At 42.9% G+C, this 20,241-nt stretch overlaps 1 protein-coding gene across 3 annotated transcripts in view; it reads right to left on the bottom strand.

Annotated features, from left to right (window-relative positions):
- The window catches only part of DYM (dymeclin), a 566,463-nt gene that overhangs the window by 482,349 nt on the left and 63,873 nt on the right, over positions 1-20,241 (bottom strand). For all 3 annotated transcript variants that reach the window (XM_073619238.1, XM_073619231.1, XM_073619222.1), the window contains exon 3: positions 5,020-5,072. In XM_073619238.1, coding sequence (XP_073475339.1) covers positions 5,020-5,072 — 53 coding nt within the window. The remainder of the gene's footprint in view (positions 1-5,019; positions 5,073-20,241) is intronic.

The following is a 20,241-nucleotide window of genomic DNA, read 5'->3' as shown; positions in this document are numbered from 1 at the left end:
AATACAATAGCACTGCGGGAGGGTTTGTTGATGGGAGAATCAAGCGTTTTTCCCCCTTTGTGAAAGGAAAAAAAAAAAAAAAAACGAATAATCTACGAGCAAAAAAAAAAAAATTGAATAAAAAAAATGGAGAACAGAATAATTGGGGGGGGGGGGGGGGGAAGTGAAGGAAAGGGGGGGATGGGAAACAGGAAAAGAAGAAGGGGGGAGGGAACTTTAAAGGGCAACTCCCCATGCACGGGACTATAGCTGGTCATACACAGATACAAAATTTGGCTGGTTCAGCAAGGACTGACTGAATTTTGATCAATGTCTGGCTGTCCCTGCTAGACAGAAGTAGATCAGTTTATCAACTCCAGTCAAAGGGACTAAAAACTTTTCTTGATCAGCGGCTGCAGCCATTGATCAGTGTATACAAAAAAGAGTGGTAGGTCCGGCACTCGGGTCCCAGCAGGGGTTTTTCTCTGCCTGCTGTCTGTAAAAAAAAAAAAAAAAAATAAGTGTATGGCCGGCTACTGAGCAAATAGAGCCATAGACATCAATAAAAAAAAAATAATAGAAGTTCTATTATTCTTTCATAAAAATGTAAAGAAAAAAAAAAGTAGTTGGGTTAGAGGTGCACTTTAACAATCTATGCCCCCGGGCAACAACTCCAATTTGAACATTTCCTGCCGACCACAAAGCATAACTCAAGAACAGTCTGGAACAAAAATGGGTAATAACTCCTATTTTACCAACATCTAACATGACAAACTGCTCCAAAACACTCAATCGTAATTTACACAATGACCCATACAAACTAAAAATTGTACACGGTGACCCACAAACTAAAAAGGACTCTTCGGTTCCCCCCAAGGCTTGAATTTTAATTTTTCTACATCTAAGATCACATGCTAAATGTTGTATCACTCGGCCCGTTCACATTTCTACTGCGGTGCGTCATTGCACATTATGACACACGTTAAATTTGTTGCACTAAGACAGCCCATTCATTATGTAAAATGTACAATAACCCTTTTTTAAACCATGCAGCGCACCACAACACTTGGTATAATTGAATATAAAGTATACCGCGCTAAATTTCTAAAGCAAAACAGCTACTCACACTACAAATGGACAAAACATTGTGGCAACACGTGTAAAAATAAAAGTGCAGCACTAAAGAATGTAAAAAGATAAAAAAAAAATGAATATATATCACAAATGCATATATCAAGTATAAAAGGGCAACCATGCAATATAAAGCTAAACACAAATAATTGAAAAGTCCATAAAGCAACTGAAAAAAAGAGAGTCCAAAAGAAAGAAAAAGAACTTTTGGTGTAATCACAGTGATCAGTAGTAGTATCATCCGTGCATCCATCACCAAGCATGTGGACTCAGATACCTTAGCACTGAGTCAACAATGCTTACGTGAAACCGGGGTATGAGGGTATAAAACATAATGAAATTTAAAAATGATATACATGTAGCGCTGGTAGATTTACAATCTACCGCAGATTAGGTAAATTTAGCAAATTGTGTGTTAGGAAGGTTAAAAGTTCGCCTCTGTTCCAGCTTGGCTGACAATGTGTGTGCTTCCGTGCTGACCGGTGGGTGTCGCTGTTACCATTAGTCAGTGTTGGAAGGGCAACGTGTCGAAGTGTATAGATGCTCCTCTGTCTCGGAGACAAGCTCGGTGGAGGTGGTCCTCAGAGTTGCATTCTGGGAAGGGGGTATTTATGGGACAGACGCCATGTTCTAAGGTCATTTTTACAGCCACCTGCTGGCCCTCCTGGCCGACAGGTATGCGTTAAGGAGCTACCTCGTGGTCCTCCGATCGGGAGGCCCACGATGCTACGGCGCAGGGGTGGGTCCAGGGGCTTGTCTGGGGCCTACCACCGCGGCCGAAGAATGGTCTTTAGCTGTCGTCCTGTGTGACGAAGCTGGACAGCCTAGGAATCCCAGGGGAGGACCCGTCTTAGAGAGATCACGCAGTGTGCTGGTCTATAGAGAGGCCTGGTGACTCGGTTGCAGGACGTATCCAAGAAAAGTAATTATACAGCATAGTGTCGCCGGTTCGGCTTAAAGGTTCAGGCACTGTGACTGACTGTTTACTGCAGAAGATCTTATACATCCTGTGGCAGAGGATCGTGCAGATTTACCCCCCCAAATAAGTCTGTGGCAGAGACTTTAGATTCGTGCTGCGTACTGGCTGCTAGACCAGTGAGAGAGGCCTATCCAGACGAGCAAAGAGTGTGTCCCATGAGGGGAACGCATTCCACATAATTATCTGAATTCTACCGGGACATTTGTCGCTAAGATCTTGTAAGAAGATATTTGCTTTTCTCCTGAAGATTTCCTTTTCCGTCTCTTTCCTGCTACTTCCTAAAGTTTGACTGTTCAATAAATCATTGAAAACGTACTCCAGTGTTGGTGCGTGTGTCGACCAGCAGTAAACTCAATGGAACCCCTAGACCCGGTGTCGGTGAAACAGAGGGAAGCAAAGTGAAGGTACCAGACCCGCTTAAACCAGCAGCTCCACCGTGAGTTAGTGCTACATACAGAAAAATCTGTACCCCTGTAATATTCAGCAAGCAACATGGACTTAATGTCCCACTCCACTGCATATGATTATATGACAAAGAAGCTTGGAACACACGCCGTATTTTAGTTTAGGAAGTAATGATCGGAAATGCATGGTATGTTACTGCAGGCATTAATTATCTGGCTAGGTCTCTCTCTCATATTATATATCTATATCTATCTAGATATATATCTATAAGTGTGTGTGTGTACAATGACCGGAATGCTCATAGACCCTAGATGATGTCTTTAAGGGCGAAGCGCATTGAGTTCACACGCTATTCTGGTCATGGACAAATTTTTGTTGTAGTTCGGATATAGGTGTTATTATCTTGGATATGATGTAAGTGTTCTACCTTTTAAAATAAAATCTACAAATACAGTTTTACACAATGTGGAAGCTCTTTTTTTGTTTCTATGGTCCAACGCAATGCGTGATCCAACACTGTGAAGACCGGTGGTCCTGTCGTGCGGATATGATTCAAGATCCTTAGAGCTGCCTCCTGAACCTCATACCCTAGTTTCACATAAGCGTTGGCGACTCAGTGCTCTGGTATCTGAGGCTACGTGCCCTTATAAGCACATCCCTTTGGTTATAGATCGTCACAGTTTTAGTGATTGATCAGAAGTAGTATTATCATCCGTGCATCACTGTGATTAGTTCTATTTCTTTCTTCTGGACTCTTTTCAGTTGCTTTATGGGCTTTCAATTATTTGTGTTTAGCTTTATATATAGTGCACTGTTGCACTTTATACTCGATATGAGATCTATTTTTGATATATTAATTTTTTTATCTTTTCACATTCTTTAGCACTGCACTTTTATTTTTAAACACATGGTATATGCATCGTGGTGCACCGAGATGCTCATAGATAGGGTGAGTTACCATGTGTTGTGGCAACGCACGTTTTAAAGCACGTTGCTTATGCAAGGGTTTTGCAGAGAGCAGCCCCATTTTTCCTCTTCTGATGTGCCCTGCCGGCGCTCCTGGCTCCTCCCCCTTCATCGGGTGCCCCCACGGAGAGCCACTTTCCATGGGGGCACGCTGCCGAGTCCCGCTCCTTTGTCACTGGATTTGATTGGCTCCCGCTGCTATCAATCTATTAAGTGAGGACACAGACAGCGGCTCGTGGTCATCGCTGGAATGAATGGGCTCAGGTAAGAAAAGGGGGGGGCTCTGTGGGCAGAAGCAGCAAAGAAGGTTTTTCACTTTAATGCAGAAGGTAAAAAACCATGAGACTTTACAATCCCTTTAAGAAAAGAGGTGGGGAAGCTAAAATAAACATTTGCAGTCGGATGCAGATTTAAAGCCAAACTGAAGGAAATTTGAAAATTCTCCCTTGCTGTAGGGCTGCACCCACACTGCAAGGGTAGGGGGCTTGTTCTGACGTGTAGCAATGACTGTCTCTTCTCTGAAAAGCGATCCACACCTGGATCGCTTTTCAGAGGCATTTGACAAGCGAGGCTATATGTCGCCTCCTAACTGCCTGATCTAACTCTTTAAATTGCGCATTACCATGCTGCAATCGAGTGCATTGCACGTGGATGCGGGACGGCTACAGGGTGGCCCCACAGACCTTGCATCAGTTTTGATGACATCAGGACCTTAGAACGCTGGATTATGGGAGGGAAAGATATTGTGAGGACCAGTGTAGCAGCGCAGAGGAGATGAAGATCGGGTAAGAAAATCTTTTCTTAGACCAGAACCATAGCAAGAACGATTTTTCAGCTTTGCCAGAGTTGGGCTTTAAAGTGGATGTAAACCCAATGTCATCCTTTCTAAACTCCTGCCATAGGGGTTATCTATAAGGATATACATACCTCCTGCATGTATCTTTACCTGTCAAATGTCTCCCCTCGGTCTGTTATGAGACCCGAAAAAATGCAGATTCTGTGGGTGGGTCTGTTGTCTGGAGCTCGGTGGGTGGAGTCGTGATGTCAGTAGACTGCCCGCCCGCCTCTACACTCCCCTTGTCAATATGCATTTTCTCCTGTGTATTTCTTACACTGAACTAATGCTATGATCTCTAACATCCAGTGAAAAGACAGGAAAGTAACCACATGACTTCAGCATGCCAAATCATGGTGAGGTGTGGAACAGCCAATCCTTGCAGAGCTGCTGAAGAAAGGAGTGGGGGGAGGGAATTAAAAAATAACGCATGTCTTAGGCTAGTGCACGAGATATGTAAATCACCTGTCACTCACAGCAAGGGGGAGGATTTGACAAAGTTTTTCTCTGTTTGTCAAGTTTTATCTCACTGAACAATAAAAGAGGATTGCTCAGAGATGGATTAACTGTTTGTGGCAAGACTGGGCTCAAATGATAGGAAATCTTATACTCTACAGTATGATAAAACAATTTCCTGTTTACATTCACTTTAAGCCCCTTGCACCCACCCAATATAAACAAATTTGTTTTAAATGGAACTGGCCTATCATACCAAAATACTTACTTAATGCTTTGCAGATGTTGATGGTCGCTTCCTCCAACACCTTTGAATCAGCACTGAAAGAAAATGAATATTTCAGATTAGTGATCTAAACATACAAATAAAAAAAGCTGTAAACAAAATGTATAAAAGCTGCTCGATGCTGTCACAACTCACAACCACAAGCTGACACCCAATATGCAACCCAGGTAGTGGAGCTCATTTTTTACAGGCAGAAACAAAATGATCATTGGAGTTCAGTGAAGCCACACAAAATATACTTTTTTGAAAAAAAAAAAAACACTGTTGCCTTGCCCATGCAGGACAAAGTGAAAGGGTCTTTGCAAAGGGCAACTTCAATCCCACTGATGGGTGCCCTGCCAGTGCTCCCCCACTACTCGTTCCTCCATCATAGCCGAGGGCAATGCTGGTGCTTCCAGACAAGAAGCCAAATGACAGTGCTCTGGTCCAGCAACCAACCACTAGGCCTGAACACGGTCACTTCACAGGGATTTCTAGAGAGCTGTGACATGATAGAGGGAGCCATAAAAAGCAGAAAGCAATCTATGGCACTGGTACTGTTAAATGGGATATCAATATGAATAACAGTGTGATGAAGCATACATTTTTTTGTTTTCAATTAAAAAAAAAAAATTGAGCTTGGGACAGACAAGTCCCTAGTCTCCACGAGAAAGGAACTTTGCTCATTGTGGCATTCTGACCCTTTATAGTAGGCATAGGTGTGTGCAGCCTATCGCATTCGGGTGTGCACTCAAAAGTGTATACATAGATCATACACGCACATACAAATATATAGATTTAAATATATATATATATATATTATATATATATTTATATTTTATTATTATTATTATTATACAGTATTTATATAGCGCCAACAGTTTACGTAGCGCTTTACAACTTGAGGGTAAACAGTACAAATGCAATACAATTTGATACAGTAGGAATCAGAGGGCCCTGCTCCTTAGAGCTTACAATCTAAGAGGGAAGGTCAAGAGATACAAGAGTTAATAACTGTGGGCGATGTGCTGATTGAGAAGATAAATGTACAGTTGTTAGGTGGGGGCCAGATAGGCTTCTCTGGCCCCCATTTTGCACACACACACACACACACACACATTTATATATATGATTTAAAATATATAAAAACATGGGCGGTGTCAGAAGGGCAGAGTCTGCTGTCAGTAAGAGACTGGACGGTGTTAACAGGGCAGAGATTGGTGTCAGTAGGGCAGTGGAAGGTGTCAGTAATTTTTTTTATTTTTTATTACTTTTTAGAATTTTTTTCTCTCTCGTTAATCTTCTTTACAATTTTGTTAGGTGCCCAGTTGGGGGGCTTTGGTGAAATATCAGGGGTCCAGTCTTTCTCTGCAGTGGCAGGAGAGAAGGGAAGCCGGAAGCACTACGGGAGGGGGCCCCGGGCAGAAAGGGGGAATCTGTGTCGCACGGGTGATTAGGGTGTGCCCAAGCACACCCGGCACACCGCAAGTGCTCTACTATGATAGTAGGCCTTAACTCAAAAAGTAAGGGCCCTTTCACACTGAGGCGGGGGCGGCGGTAAAGCAGCGCTATTGTAAGCGGCGCTTTACCGTCGGTATTCTGCCGCTAGCGGGGTGGTTTTACCCCCCGCTAGCGGCCGAGAAAGGGTTAAAAACCACCGTAAAGCTCCTCTACAGAGGCGCTTTGCCGGCGGTATAGCCGCGCCGTCCCATTGATTTCAATGGGCAGGAGCAGTAAAGGAGTGGTATACACTCCGCTCCTTCACCGCTCCGAAGATGCTGCTAGCAGGACTTTTTTTTACCGTCCTGCTAGTGCACCGCTCCAGTGTGAAAGCCCTCGGGGCTTTCAAACTGGAATCAAAGCAGCTGCACTTTCGGGTGGGTTTGCAGGCGCTATTAGCGCAATAGCGCCTGCAAACCGCCCCAGCGTGAAAGGACCCTTAAAGACTTGACACGTTACTGAGAGAATCTGGAAGTGCTGATTGTGTGGAAGATGAACCATTAAGGTTTTCTTTTCTCTCATATAGTTCGTGTTCGTAGTTCGTGTTCTCTCAGTTGTGAGAATTGGTGAAGTCATACCTTGTGATTTCACCACTGTCCTGATCACTGTTCTCCATGCTGGAGGCTCTGTCACTGGCTGGAGGAAATACACTGTCATTTAGCTCTTTCCACCCCAGCCTGGCTGTCCCTGGCCCATCCCTTTCATTCATCAGATTTCAGTTCTCTCAATAGTGAAGGCTCAGCATCACACGTGGACATTAGTTAGGGTGGTTTTCTTTTTTCAGGAGGCTACGTACCTTCCCACCAGTCATGATTAGTCTGCACTGTATAGAGAAGCACAGGGACCCAGCGTAAAGTAATAAACACTTTAATTAGCATGTTGATGAATTGGGGGGGTGGGGGGGATGAACCACAATATAAGTGGATTAAAACTTCAGCTTTGAGGTTGGGTGGATTCAGAAAGGAAGTATCATCATCATTATTATTATACATTGCAGACACAAGCTCTGGCTTGCAGTATCTTCTATGCAGCCTCTATTGTGCTTATCATGCAATCTGAGCCCAGCTCATAATCCCCTTGTTTTGGCTCGCTCTGTGCATTTCCTTCAGTCCAAGCTCTTCATTCCTGATCCTCCAAGCTCATTCTTTGCTTTGTTTCTTGGAAATCTCAATTTTATCTCTAAGGTGGTCCTCAGTTCTGGCCGAATACTCACTTTCTAATTGAAACCAAATGTCCATCAGTGTAACAAAGCAAAAGCTACAAGCTGTCACACTTGTGGAACGGGGAACTGTGCCGTGAATTATCATCGGAAATTAAATATAAATCAGGGACAGGAAGAGAGAAACGAAGCTGATGCTTTCACTGGACTAGATGTCCGTGTCTGGTGGTGCCGGGGGAGCCATCACTGGGGTGAAATAACCGTGAACTTCCAAGCTATGGTAGAACGTATTTTGTGGACCTCAACATAAAAACGTGAGAAACTGCCTGGAACCAAACCTGTATTAACAAAGCAGCTGAAATAAAAGCTCTCTGCAGTATTTCATGACTACTTTGTTGAAAGACAACTTCATCTGGTTTACAAAACTGCACCCGAAAAGCTTCCAAAAAAAGGTTTTTTCCCAGGTTAAACTACCCAGGAGCTTCTACTACTTGGGTTAAAAGAAGTTCAGTGCACCGGAGTTTTTAGCCTTACACACCTGACATGGCCATTGCAAAGGGTCTTGGCTCTCAACCTTTGCACCTCAGAGGAACTCATGAAATAATGTTCAGATCCCAGGGAACCCCTGCTAAAATTAATCCTTCAGGCTGCACGATATTACAAACCAACTGAAACCTGACTTCAGAGACTCTCTTGTGAATTTGAGGATTAACTTGTCCACAAAGCTGGCAGCTACAGAGGTCTGTGAGGGCTTATTTTAAAGGTTAGTTCAACTTTAGTCAGAGATGCACAGTCTGTTTTAATCTACAGGCGCCCCCCCACCTGTAAAGGCAGTTTTTTTTGGTAAAGCGAACTCTTTAACCACTTCCATACCGGGCCTTTTTTGGAACTTTTCGTTTACACGTTTAAATTTATATTTTTTGCTAGAAAATTACTCAGAACCCTCAAACATTATATATGTTTTTTTTTTAGCAGAGACGGCGAACCTTGGCACCCCAGATGTTACGGAACTACATTTCCCATGATGCGCCACTACACTGCAGAGTGCATGAGCATCATTGGAAATGTAGTTCCAAAACATTTGGGGTGCCAAGGTTCGCCATCACTGCTCTAGGGCATAAAATGGCGGTCGTTGCAACTTTCTACTTTACACCGTATTTGCGCAGCAATTTTTCAAACGCTTTTTAAAAAAACAAAAAAACAGTTTCATGAATTAAAAAAAAAAAAAAAAAAAAAAAACACAGTAAAAGTTAGCGAATTTTTTTTGTATTATGTGTAAGATGTTACGCCGAGTAAACAGATACCCAACATGTCATACTTTAAAATAACGCACACTCGTGTAATGGCGCCAAACTTCGGTACTTTAAAATCTCCATAGGCGACAATTTAAAAATGTTTACAGGTTACCTGTTTACAGAGGAGGTCCTGAGCTAGAATTATTCCTCTTGCTCCAATTCACGCGGCAATACCTCACATGTGTGATTTGAACTCAGTTTACATACGTGAGCACGACTTACGTATGCTTTCGCTTCTGTGCGCGGGGATGGGGGCGCTTTATTTTTTTTTTTTTATGGTTTATCTTACATTTATTTTTACACTTTCTCTTAAAAAAAAAAAAAAAAAAATGTAAACACTTTTATTCCTATTACAAGGAAAGTAAACATAAGACCCCACATTTTTCCTCCAGGCTGTAAAGACCGATAACAAAAACAAAAAAACACTTTTTCAAGCCACATCCCCGGCATTTACTTCCGCCACCATAATGTCGCGCCTGGGCCTCTGTGGGTCAGAGATGACTGGGGACCATCTGGTCACCAGAAATCTCTACGCTCAACTTACGGCGGCATTTGATTAATTCTGGGGATGGGCCGGCAATTCTCTGCACTGCAAGAACAATCATAGCGCCAGTTCAGCCACTTGATCGTTATTACAGGCGTCAGGAAGGGGGGAATGTCCCCTCTCGCAGCCTGTAAGAATGATCAAGCGGCTGAACTGGCGCTATCATTGTTCTTATGGTGCAGAGAATCGCCGGCCCAAAAAGAGGATATCTGAATGATGCTGCAGGCATCATTCAGACATCCCCACTTAACGTCAAAGACATCATATGACGTCCTTGGGCTGAAAGTGGTTAAAGTGATTGTAAACATAAAACTTTCTTTTTTAACTACTTCCCTATTGAGCACTTTCACCACCTTTTTTGCCCAGGCCAATTTTCAGCTTTCAGTGCTGTCGCACTTTGAATGACAATTGCGCAGTCATGCAACACTGTACCCATATAATTTTTTTTTATTTTTTTGAGACAGATAGGGTTACATAGTTAGTCTGGTTGAAAAAAGACACAAGTCCATCTAGTTCAACCAATAAAAAGGGGAGAACCGAAAAAAAACAAACAAAAAACATTTTTTACAATGCTATATACACAATCTTATACCCACAGTTGATCCAGAGAAAGGCAAAAAAAACCCCAGCAAACCATGATCCAATTTGCTCCAGCAGAGAAAAAAAAAATCCTTCCTGATCCCCCAAGAGGCAATCGGATATTCCCTTGATCAACTTTACCTATAAAATGTTAGTATCCAGTTATATTATGTACATTTAGGAAATAACCAATGCTTTTCTTAAAAGCAATCCACTGAGCTGGAAAGAACCGTCTATTCCACATTTTTACAGCTCTTACAGTGAAGAAACCTTTCCGTTTTTGGAGATGAAATCTCTTTTCCTCTAGACATAAAAAGTGCCGTCTTGTCCTCTACGATGACCTTAAAGTGGATAACTCAAACACAAGTTCACTATATGGACCCCTTATATATTTAAACATGTTGATCATATCCCCCCCTTAAAGTGGAATTCCACCCAAAAATGGAACTTCCATTTTTTGGAATCCTCCCCCCCTCCGGTGTCACATTTGGCACCTTTCAGGGGGGAGGAGGGAGCAGATGTCTGTCTAATACAGGTATTTGCTCCCACTTCCTGGCATAGATCACCGCGGAGCTTGCGGTGACCTACGCCACTTCCGGCGCCTACGCTCTCCTCCACCGCTGTGTTCTGTGAGACACAGAACACAGCAGGGACCCGAGAGGACGCACCTCGCGACTCGCGCATGCGCAGTAGGGAACCCTACCGAGGATGGCGGCTGCAGCAGCCGAGAACTGAAGGACGGATAGGCTTCGGCTGCCAACATCGCGGGCTCCCTGGACAGGTAAGTGTCCATATATTAAAAGTCAGCAGCTGCAGTATTTGTAGCTGCTGGCTTTTAATATTTTTTTTTTTCAGCAAACCTCCGCTTTAATCTCCTCTTCTCAAGAGAGAATAAATTCAGTTCCTCTAATCTTTCCTCATAGCTGAGCTCCTCCGTGCCTCTTATCAGTTTGGTTGCCCTTCTCTGCACTTTCTCCAGTTCCCTGATATTCTTTTTGTGAACTGGTGCCCAAAACTGAACTGCATATTATACTGCATAGAGTTTTCTTTTGGTGGTATTTAAAGTGGAAGTCCATGCAAAGACTAAAATCCCTACATCTATAGACACCGCCGCAAGGAGGGTACTCCCGCTGACCTTGGCACTCGCACGTGACGACATCACATCACTACTTTCAGGTGTTTGCAGATCCTCTTCCCCGGATACCGACAACGTTGGACTCCACCACTGCAGTCGTTATGAGGGACGGCTTCACGGCATACACCGGTCACAGTCTGTTCCTTTAGGACAAGTGCGGATGACTCCTAGAATACATGCCTTTCCCCATCGCCTGTTTGTGAGTGCATCTGTTATTATTATTATACACCGAACCTATTAAAATATTTTAATCCACTACGCTTAGGAGGCGCCGCTTTTTTTCCCTGTCTATGTCTCAGATCTACTATCTGCAAGCAGACAGCCTTCCTAGATACCAGTTCTTGCACTATTTTTATGGACGTCTTGCTATGGACTTATATGGATTTAATAACATGTCTGCCTTTCTATATAATGCACCCCTACCCAGAGTGCGCTGAATTTACCAAATTCCGTTTGTATGTTTTCACAGACCGCTCCAGATCATGGTTTATGATTGGGATCTTCCAATCATGTCACCGCGGAACAGCCAATCACAGCGGTCACGTCATCGGAAAGATTATTATTATTATTATTATTATTATTCAGGATTTATATAGCGCCAACAGTTTACGCAGCGCTTTACAATATAAAAAGGGAGACAATACAGTTATAATATAATACAATACAATACAATACAATAGGATTAAGAGGGCCCTGCTCAGAAGAGCTTACAATCTAATAGGGTGGGGCAGGTGGTACAAAAGGTTGTAACTGTGGGGAATGAGCTGGTGGAAGTGGTAGGAGATTAGTTGGAGACGTGATAGGCTTTCCTGAAGAGATGAGTTTTCAGGGATTGCCTGAAGGTAGCAAGAGTAGGGGATAGCCGGATAGATGGAGGTAGCGAGTTCCAGAGGATGGGAGAGGCTCTGGAGAAATCCTGGAGACGAGCATGGGAGGAGGAGATGAGAGAGCTTGAAAGCAGGAGGTCTTGAGAAGAGCGGAGAGGACGATTTGGGTGATATTTGGAGACAAGATTAGTGATGTAGCTTGGGGCAGAGTTGTGAATGGCTTTGTGAAAGATTGCATTGGCCTCCCGGTATTCATAAGGGCTGGCAGGAAGTTAAGGAAATTTTTGCTGAGTGATGCCAAGGCTGCCATTGCCAAGTTCTATTGAAAATACTAGCTGCCTAGCTGTTATGTTGATCCAGTGGCTTAAAGGAGAAGTATAGTTAAAGTTCATTTGGCTGTACTTCTATGGATCAAAGGAGTGCAGCTCGTGTTGCACTCCTGTTACCCGTTTTCAGTAGAGAGAGGGCTGAAGTCCGCTCTCTCCGACGTCACAGAAGTCGGTCCAGTCTCTGCGTCATTGCGACAAAAAAAGTTTGCATGCGCCAGGTGCCTGGACCAACACCCAGCTCAGCCGAGCCGGCCACCCCCTTCCCCTCCATGGCCCAGCGCTCGAATGAATGAGTGAGGAGGGAGCAGAGCAGAGGGAGGAGCCTGAGAGTCAAAACTGTGAGAACCAAGCAATCGGTGGCGTTTAATCACTCGGTTCTCAGTGTTAGAGGCGCCAGGGGACAGATGCAGCATCGGACCGATGCTACATCCACCTAGGCAAGTATTAAATAATGAAATAAATTTAAAAAAAAACAAAAAAAACAAAAAAAAAACACATACTTCTCTTTTAAGGACTTTCAGAGGCACGGACCTTGAACTAAGCCCCCCCGCTCACATTGGAGCGAATGGTCATGCGGTTTGACAGTCACATTCTATTGCCAGCAATTGTAGTATTCAAATTGATGCAACGCCAACTTTGCGGTGCAGAATCGATTTGAAAAGGTAGTACATGCACAATTTTTGGCGATTGCCACTTCGACAGACATCTGTTCATGAAGCCGCACAGATGTCTTTAAAGTCGAAACCGAAGTCGCACTGAGATGCGGCTTTAAAAGCGTGCGATTTCAGGCGAAACCAAAGCCGCACTCAATGTGAATAAAGGCTTAGGGTGCACCAAAATAACGGATTTTACAATATCTGACCTAAAAGGTCATATCAGTTTAAGAATATCCCACTGCCTCTTAATGCAGCCTGTGCTCAGCCACTAGCCCGCAGATAAGTACTGTGAAACCAATAGTGTCACTGTAGTGGTCCTAAATTCCACACTCCCCCTTCCCACTCAGTTAGACCAATATCTCTACAATTAGAAGGAGGGTAACTTTGCTTACTGCAGAGATATTGGTCTACTGAGCAGGTGAGGAGCTGGACCGTTACAGCAAGCCCGCTGCTCTCACAAAGAAAGTTGCAGGCTAGTGACAGGCACTATTAGCAACAATACTATACTGATCTGACAGGTAGGATATTGAAAACCTGTCATTTGGTTGCAACGACGGGTAAAATTTTTAAAAGTCTTCAAACAAGCTTCAAAACATACACAGGGTTTAAATCCCAACTGTGCTATTTTTTTTTCCTTTTAGATATCCTCTATCTGGGATCTGGGAGGACAGCAGCTCAGTCTTCCCTGCAGTAGCAAGGATTAAGCACAGGAGTGTGAAACGCGTCTACTGACCCTCCGTGGGTTGAGTGTGTGTGGCATGTCTTTCATTCCTATTTTTGCACAATATAAAAGGAGCAGTTTTTACTCTCTGGAAGTGCCACTACCCAGTTCCTACCTGTCCCCTGCAGTACCTCATCTTCACCACAAAGTGTCCTCAGTCTTCTGGAATGACAGACTATCACCCAAGCAGGGTGGTGCTGATGCAAACCAAGAAAACCAAAAAGAAGAATACCCCAAAAGAAATTAGAAAAAAGAAGGAATATATATATATATATATATATATATATATATATATATATATATATATATATATATATATATATATATATATATATATATATATATATATATATATCTCTCTCTATCTCAAGGGGTTGAACATAAATACCAAGTACAAATTTTAGAAACTGCAACCATTTTTATACACAGCGCCCCCCCCCCCCCCCCCCCCATTTTCAGGGGCTCAAATGTAATGGGACAAATATAAATCATAAATAAAATGTTCATTTTTAAAATTTGGTTGAGAATCCTTCACTGGCAATGACTGCCTGAAGTCTGGAACCCATGGACATTACCAAGGACTGGGTTTCCTCATTTCTGATGCTTTTGGCTCTAACTGCAGCTGTCTTCAGTTGTTGTGTGTGTGTGTGTGTGTGTGTGTGTGTGTGTGTGTGTGTGTATAAAAAAATTTACACACACACACACACACACACACACACATACAGTTGCGTTTATAAGTTTACATACCCTGGCAGAATTTATAATTTCTTGGCCATTTTTCAGTGAATATGAATGATAACACAAAAACTTTGTAGCTCACACATCCCCAAAACATCAGCGATCCACCTCCGTGTTTCACAGTAGGAATGCTGTACCTTTCATCATAGGCCTTGTTGACTCCTCTCCAAATGTAGTGTTTATGGTTGTGGCCAAAAAGCGCAATTTTGGTCTCATCACTCCAAAACTTTGTGCCAGAAAGTTTGAGGTTTGTCTCTGTGCTGTTTGGCATATTGTAAGCGGGATACTTTGTGGCATTTGCATAGTAATAACTTTCTTCTGGCGACTCGACCATGCAGCCCATCTTTCAAGTGCCTCCTTATTGTGCATCTTGGAAACAGCCACACCACTTTTTCAGAGAGTACTATATTTCACCTGAAGTTATTTGTGGGTTTTTCTTTGCATTCCAAACAATTTTCCTGGCAGTTGTGGCTGAAATTTTAGTTGGTCTACCTGACCGTGGTTTGGTTTCAACACAACCCCTCATTTTCCACTTCTTGATTACAGTTTGAACACTGACGATTGGCATTCTCTTGAAGGAAAAGAAGTGTGAATATTCTGCAATGGCCGAGTCAATCACCTGATCTCAACCCAATTGAGCATGCATTTCACTTGCTGAAGGCAAAACTAAAGGCAGAAAGACCCACAAACAATGAACAACTGAAGACAGCTGCAGTTAGATCCTGGCAAAGCATCAGAAATGAGGAAACCCAGTCTTTGGTAATGTCCATGGGTTCCAGACTTCAGGCAGTCATTGGCAGTAAAGGATTCTGAACAAAATATTAAAAATGAACATTTTATATATATGTCCAAGGATTGTAAGCGCTTATGAGCAGGGCCCTCTTAACGCTCTTGTGTTTTATTGTATTGTAAGTGTATGGTCTCACTTTTATATTGTAAAGCGCCTTGCGTAAACTGTAGGTGCTCAAAAAATCCTGTATATTAATAATATCTATCAATGGTCCTCAGGGTGGGGAATTTAATATCTATGCATTGTTTGAACCTCATCCATTCTAATTTTACTTTTAGATGCCTTCCTGGTAGACAACAGTCCGGCTGCAATACTTACCTTTAATCAAGTGCTGTCCCCTGCAGTACTACATCTTCACCAAAAGTTGTCCAGTCCTCCAGACTGAATGATATCTCGAACCCTAAGCACGGCGCCCTGCACTCACAGTGTATTGGACAGGGTGGCAGTGATGACCGGCCAAACATTAGACTAAAGAGCAAGAATATCCAGCTTATCACATGACCAGCCAGAAGACATAAGAAAAAGTAGGAGAAAAAAAATGCAATGCTCTGGGAGGGGGGAACATGGAGCCTGCAGTTTGGCTGTAAACTGGATAGGGAAACAAAGGCTGCCTTCTGAATGGCTGTAACATTCATCCAATCATCTTGCATCCTATTACAAAGTTTGAAGATAAACTTGATATTACAGGCAACAAGTGGATTTACTGATGCAGTTGAAGCATTTCCCAGAAAGCATCAGCAAATCTACAAAATTATTTTACTTTAGCAAAACTAATGCAATATGATTATTTTAATTACATAAAAATAGTAGTGAAATGCTCATGTATCAAAATATTCGATTACAGTAATTTATTGCACTAAGCCATGGGATGTTCATGTTGGTTTCTAAGTCATTAAGTAGAGTTGCAAGACTTAGGTGATGTACTAGTGGTTCCCAACCTTTTTACATGCTTACTCCATGGCTATTCTCATAAATTGTACCTCCTCCCAATCGGTCAGTAGCGGAGTAAGCGGTGGGGCAACTAAACTCTTCTCCCACCAGGATCATCCAAGTCAGTGTTTAGACAGCCAGGCATCAAAGGTTGCAAGGATGAAGGCAGTTGGACCGCACAGCGCCACTGAATTCAATGGGTGAAAAGAGGGGGGGGGGGCGGCACAGCCCAGCCGCCAGCATGGCAACAAGCAATGATGCTGTGTGGCAAAGCCATCTGCACCATGGAAAGATCCGATACTGTGCAGCCTGACCTGGATGAGGCAGGGAAAAGCACCAGCTGCCATTAATACTATGGACAGACCAGGCAGCAATGTTTACAGTCAAACGACAGCCAAGAATTCTTTTTTTTTCAGTGTACCTCTAAGCATTCTGGCGTGTACCCCAGGTTGGGAAAAAATGCAAGTAATTAAAGTGGAACTTCACTCTCAATTAACATCACTCTTTTTTAATCTTCATGCTGTTAACATTAGTAAATAGAGAAGAAAAGTATATTGTATTTACTTGTGTTAAACAATTTTATTACATTTCTTCAGCTACTTCCTGATTTCTTGCCTAGGCAAATGATGTCATACATCCCAGCAGTCTTCTGGAAGGGAGGAGGGGTTTTCTGAGCTAAGCACATCCTCCTGCTTGTATTCCTGAACTAAAGGCAGATGGATGCCAGTAAGTAAATACTACATGAATCATCCGCCCTTACTCAAGATGGCCATAAATGCTAGAGGGGTGGTTTTCAAAGTAATTTCTCAGTAAAATAAAGCATGGAGACATGGATAGATGGAGAGTTTGCTTTGAATATTAAAAATTAAACAGCATTTTTGTTTTGTAGTGCTCAGATGAAGTGTAGTTCTACTTTAAGTGGATCCCTCTTCTCCCTGCCACTCCGAATGTTTGTCTAAAACCAGTGTTGGAATCTATTGTGCACCTGAGAGCTTACTTAGCACCGATTTTACTTGTTGCCTGGATTACCCCTTTAAATAAGTTTATCAAATTAGTATTGGAGCTGGGAGACTCTAATAAATGCACCACCTCCTTTAAATATGACAAAACAAAATATATCTAAAAAGGAGCACAGAATTGGAGTTTTGAGGTGCAGAAAAATCAATCAAAAGCAATATTTGCAAATATAGAAAATTTTATTACATATATATATATATATATTTATATTTATATTATAACACAACTTATAAAATTCAGGCCATATCAACCCAATGGTCAAAAGGTACAAAAAAGTGTGATTGCCTCTACATGTTTTACCACAAACGTGGCTTCTTCTGGAGCTTTTGTAGAACCTAGTTATCTAATATTTACCACCTGTCAAAATGAGCTTGGTTCCAAATGATCCCTTAGACCAGGGCTCCTCAAACTATGGCCCTCCAGCTGTTGCGGAACTACACGTCCCATGAGGCATTGTAAAACTCCGACATTCACAGACATGACTAGGCATGATGGGAATTGTAGTTCCTGAACAACTGGAGGGACCTAGTTTGAAGACCCCTGCCCTATATCCATCAAGAGGTTTTATGGGGAACGTCTGTGCAAAAAAAAAAAAAAAGAGGAAAAAGGGGGCATTGCCCTGTAGTAGCACCTAATATTTCAAGGAGTTTTAACGAATCGATCGATCAATGTTTCGATCCTTTTCTGTAGTATACTTCCTCTGATGCCAGCAAATTTTCAGGGTAATTATGCCATCTGAGCACTTCCCTCTTTCAGTTTACCACTGTTCCTTGGCTCAGTGTCTGCAGGACACCTCTTTAACCAGTAACGATTGAAAAGTTTGTTTCAATCTATCACAAGGGATTAACCCTTTTAAATAGGTTAAGAGTCTCACTGGTAACAGGGTAAACGGCCATCCCTTTAAATAAGTCAAAAACAAAACAGCGATGACCTCTTATTCAGGCAAACATGTACACTTCCTACACAGGAAAAGAAAAAAAATATATATAAAAAAGTTAAACAACATAAGATCAGCAGGTCATGGACAGTTTGGAAAGAAAACTTACAGGACCCAGTCCAAGTATTCCAGTAGATTGCGGAGTCTAGCCCCTCTATCTAGCTTGTTTAGGAATCATAAAAACACAGGAGCTTCATGTAAAGACGGAAATTACAAGTCATGCCCCTGATGTTTCCGGAGACGAATTCCCAATCCACCAAGTTAAATTGCTTTACTACAATCCCCTGTAGGATTGGTACAAATAAACCAATTAATTTACCATTCCTGGTGTTACCGAGAGGACAAGCGGTCTTTAGAAAGAGCAGGAGAGGCAGCTAACCTCCAGGAAATGCTAAATATATGGCCTTACGGGCTAGATACACACTTCAAGACCTTGGTGAATGGGCCCGGACAATTAGTCTGTTATGAGAGATGTCTATAGCCGCTAGTGTGGAGCGCGTCCCAAGCGTCATCCGCCAAGATTCATGAGGTGGCACCTGACCAAGAGGACCGGCTCCACGTATTGGTTTTAGCTCTGACCACAAAGCCAGCAGGAAGAACGGCTCCGTTAATGACGGAAGGAAGGAAAGAGGAGATGAATGTAAAGATGGGAAAGGAATATTAAATGTGATTATGTAAATCCCGGCATTTAACCGCACTGGCCGCTCCAGAAAGGCTTCACACTGTTCTCCGACACACTAGTGAGAAAGCAAACACTGCGAGCCTTTCACATGGTCAATTGTCGGCCCTGATTCAAGAATGTGCTGGTCTCCCCCCCCTCCAGGCTCACATTACACAGGCCGACGTGTCGTTCCAGGACAATGGATGCCCCCAGCAAGAGGAGACGTCCCATCCTAGGCTGTACAAGAAAGGAAAATGGCTTCATACTATGACCTTAACTGGAATTTCGGTCTAAAAAAAAAAAAAAAAAATTACATCTTAAGGGGAACCTGCGGAACAGAAAGAGGTGCCAAGTGTAACACCAGCCACAAAACTGAAGGAAGACTTCCTCATGTCACTGGGAGGGAACGTAAGAAAATCTCCCCAATGACTATGCAGACTACAAAACAAACCTAATAGATGTACGAGGTGTGTCTAAAAAGTTTGGTAAATTATATCAAAAAACAAACAAAACAGAAGATACAAACAACTTACTCTTAAATTGCCTACAAAATAAATCGCCATCCTTCACGACACACTTTTGGCAACGTTCATAAAGCTTCTGGAAACTGTCAGCAGAGGCCTCTTTAGGAAATTGATCGCAGAACCGCTGTCACACATTCTTGGATTGCTACCACGTGCACAAAACATGCGCCTTTCATGGCGCTCTTCAGTCGGGGGAAACAGAAAAAAGTCAGCAGGAGCCAGCTCAGGGGAGTTCCATTGATTGCCGCTTGGATTCGGGGTCCAATTTGTAGCACCAGGTCTGATCCCCTGAGAAGATGGTTCACAGAAAGAATAGATCCTGGTTACACAGTGCAATTAAATCTCCAGAGGTTTCCATCCTTTTTGCTTTCTGTTGGTCTGTCAGCTTTTGCAGCACAAACTGGGAACAGATCTTACTTCTTACCCAAATCTTTAAATGGTGTGCACCATATACTTACTAATGCCCAATTTCTCCGCCATCGATCATAGAGTCAGTCGACGATCTTGTGCCAGCATTTGTCACACTCGCTCAATCATGTCTGGGGTTCTGCTTGTCAATAGCCGACCTGAACGTGGCTCATCCCTAGTCATTTCCTTCCCATGTCATAAACACATTTTCTGCTCACGGCTTCTATTCCGTACACGTTCACCAACATTTCATGCGTCTTCGTCGCCATTTTCCCCAATTTGTAGCAGAACTTGACGTTCACTCGTTGCTCCATTGCACCGTGACCCTACCTCACACACTGATTACGTTTGACTGTCCACAGCAGGTTTACCCTGATGGTCACGTGTACTCCATGCTAGGTGGCACTTGTGTCAATGTGTCTCTCGATAGCCATGTGCATGCGGCGCACCTGGCCCATGTTGTCATTGAGATATC

This window comes from Aquarana catesbeiana, linkage group LG01 (assembly GCF_042186555.1).
Source record: "Aquarana catesbeiana isolate 2022-GZ linkage group LG01, ASM4218655v1, whole genome shotgun sequence".
Classification (NCBI taxonomy): Eukaryota; Metazoa; Chordata; class Amphibia; order Anura; family Ranidae; genus Aquarana; species Aquarana catesbeiana.
Note: the sequence above shows the minus strand (reverse complement) of the source record. Positions and strands in the feature narration are given on the sequence as shown.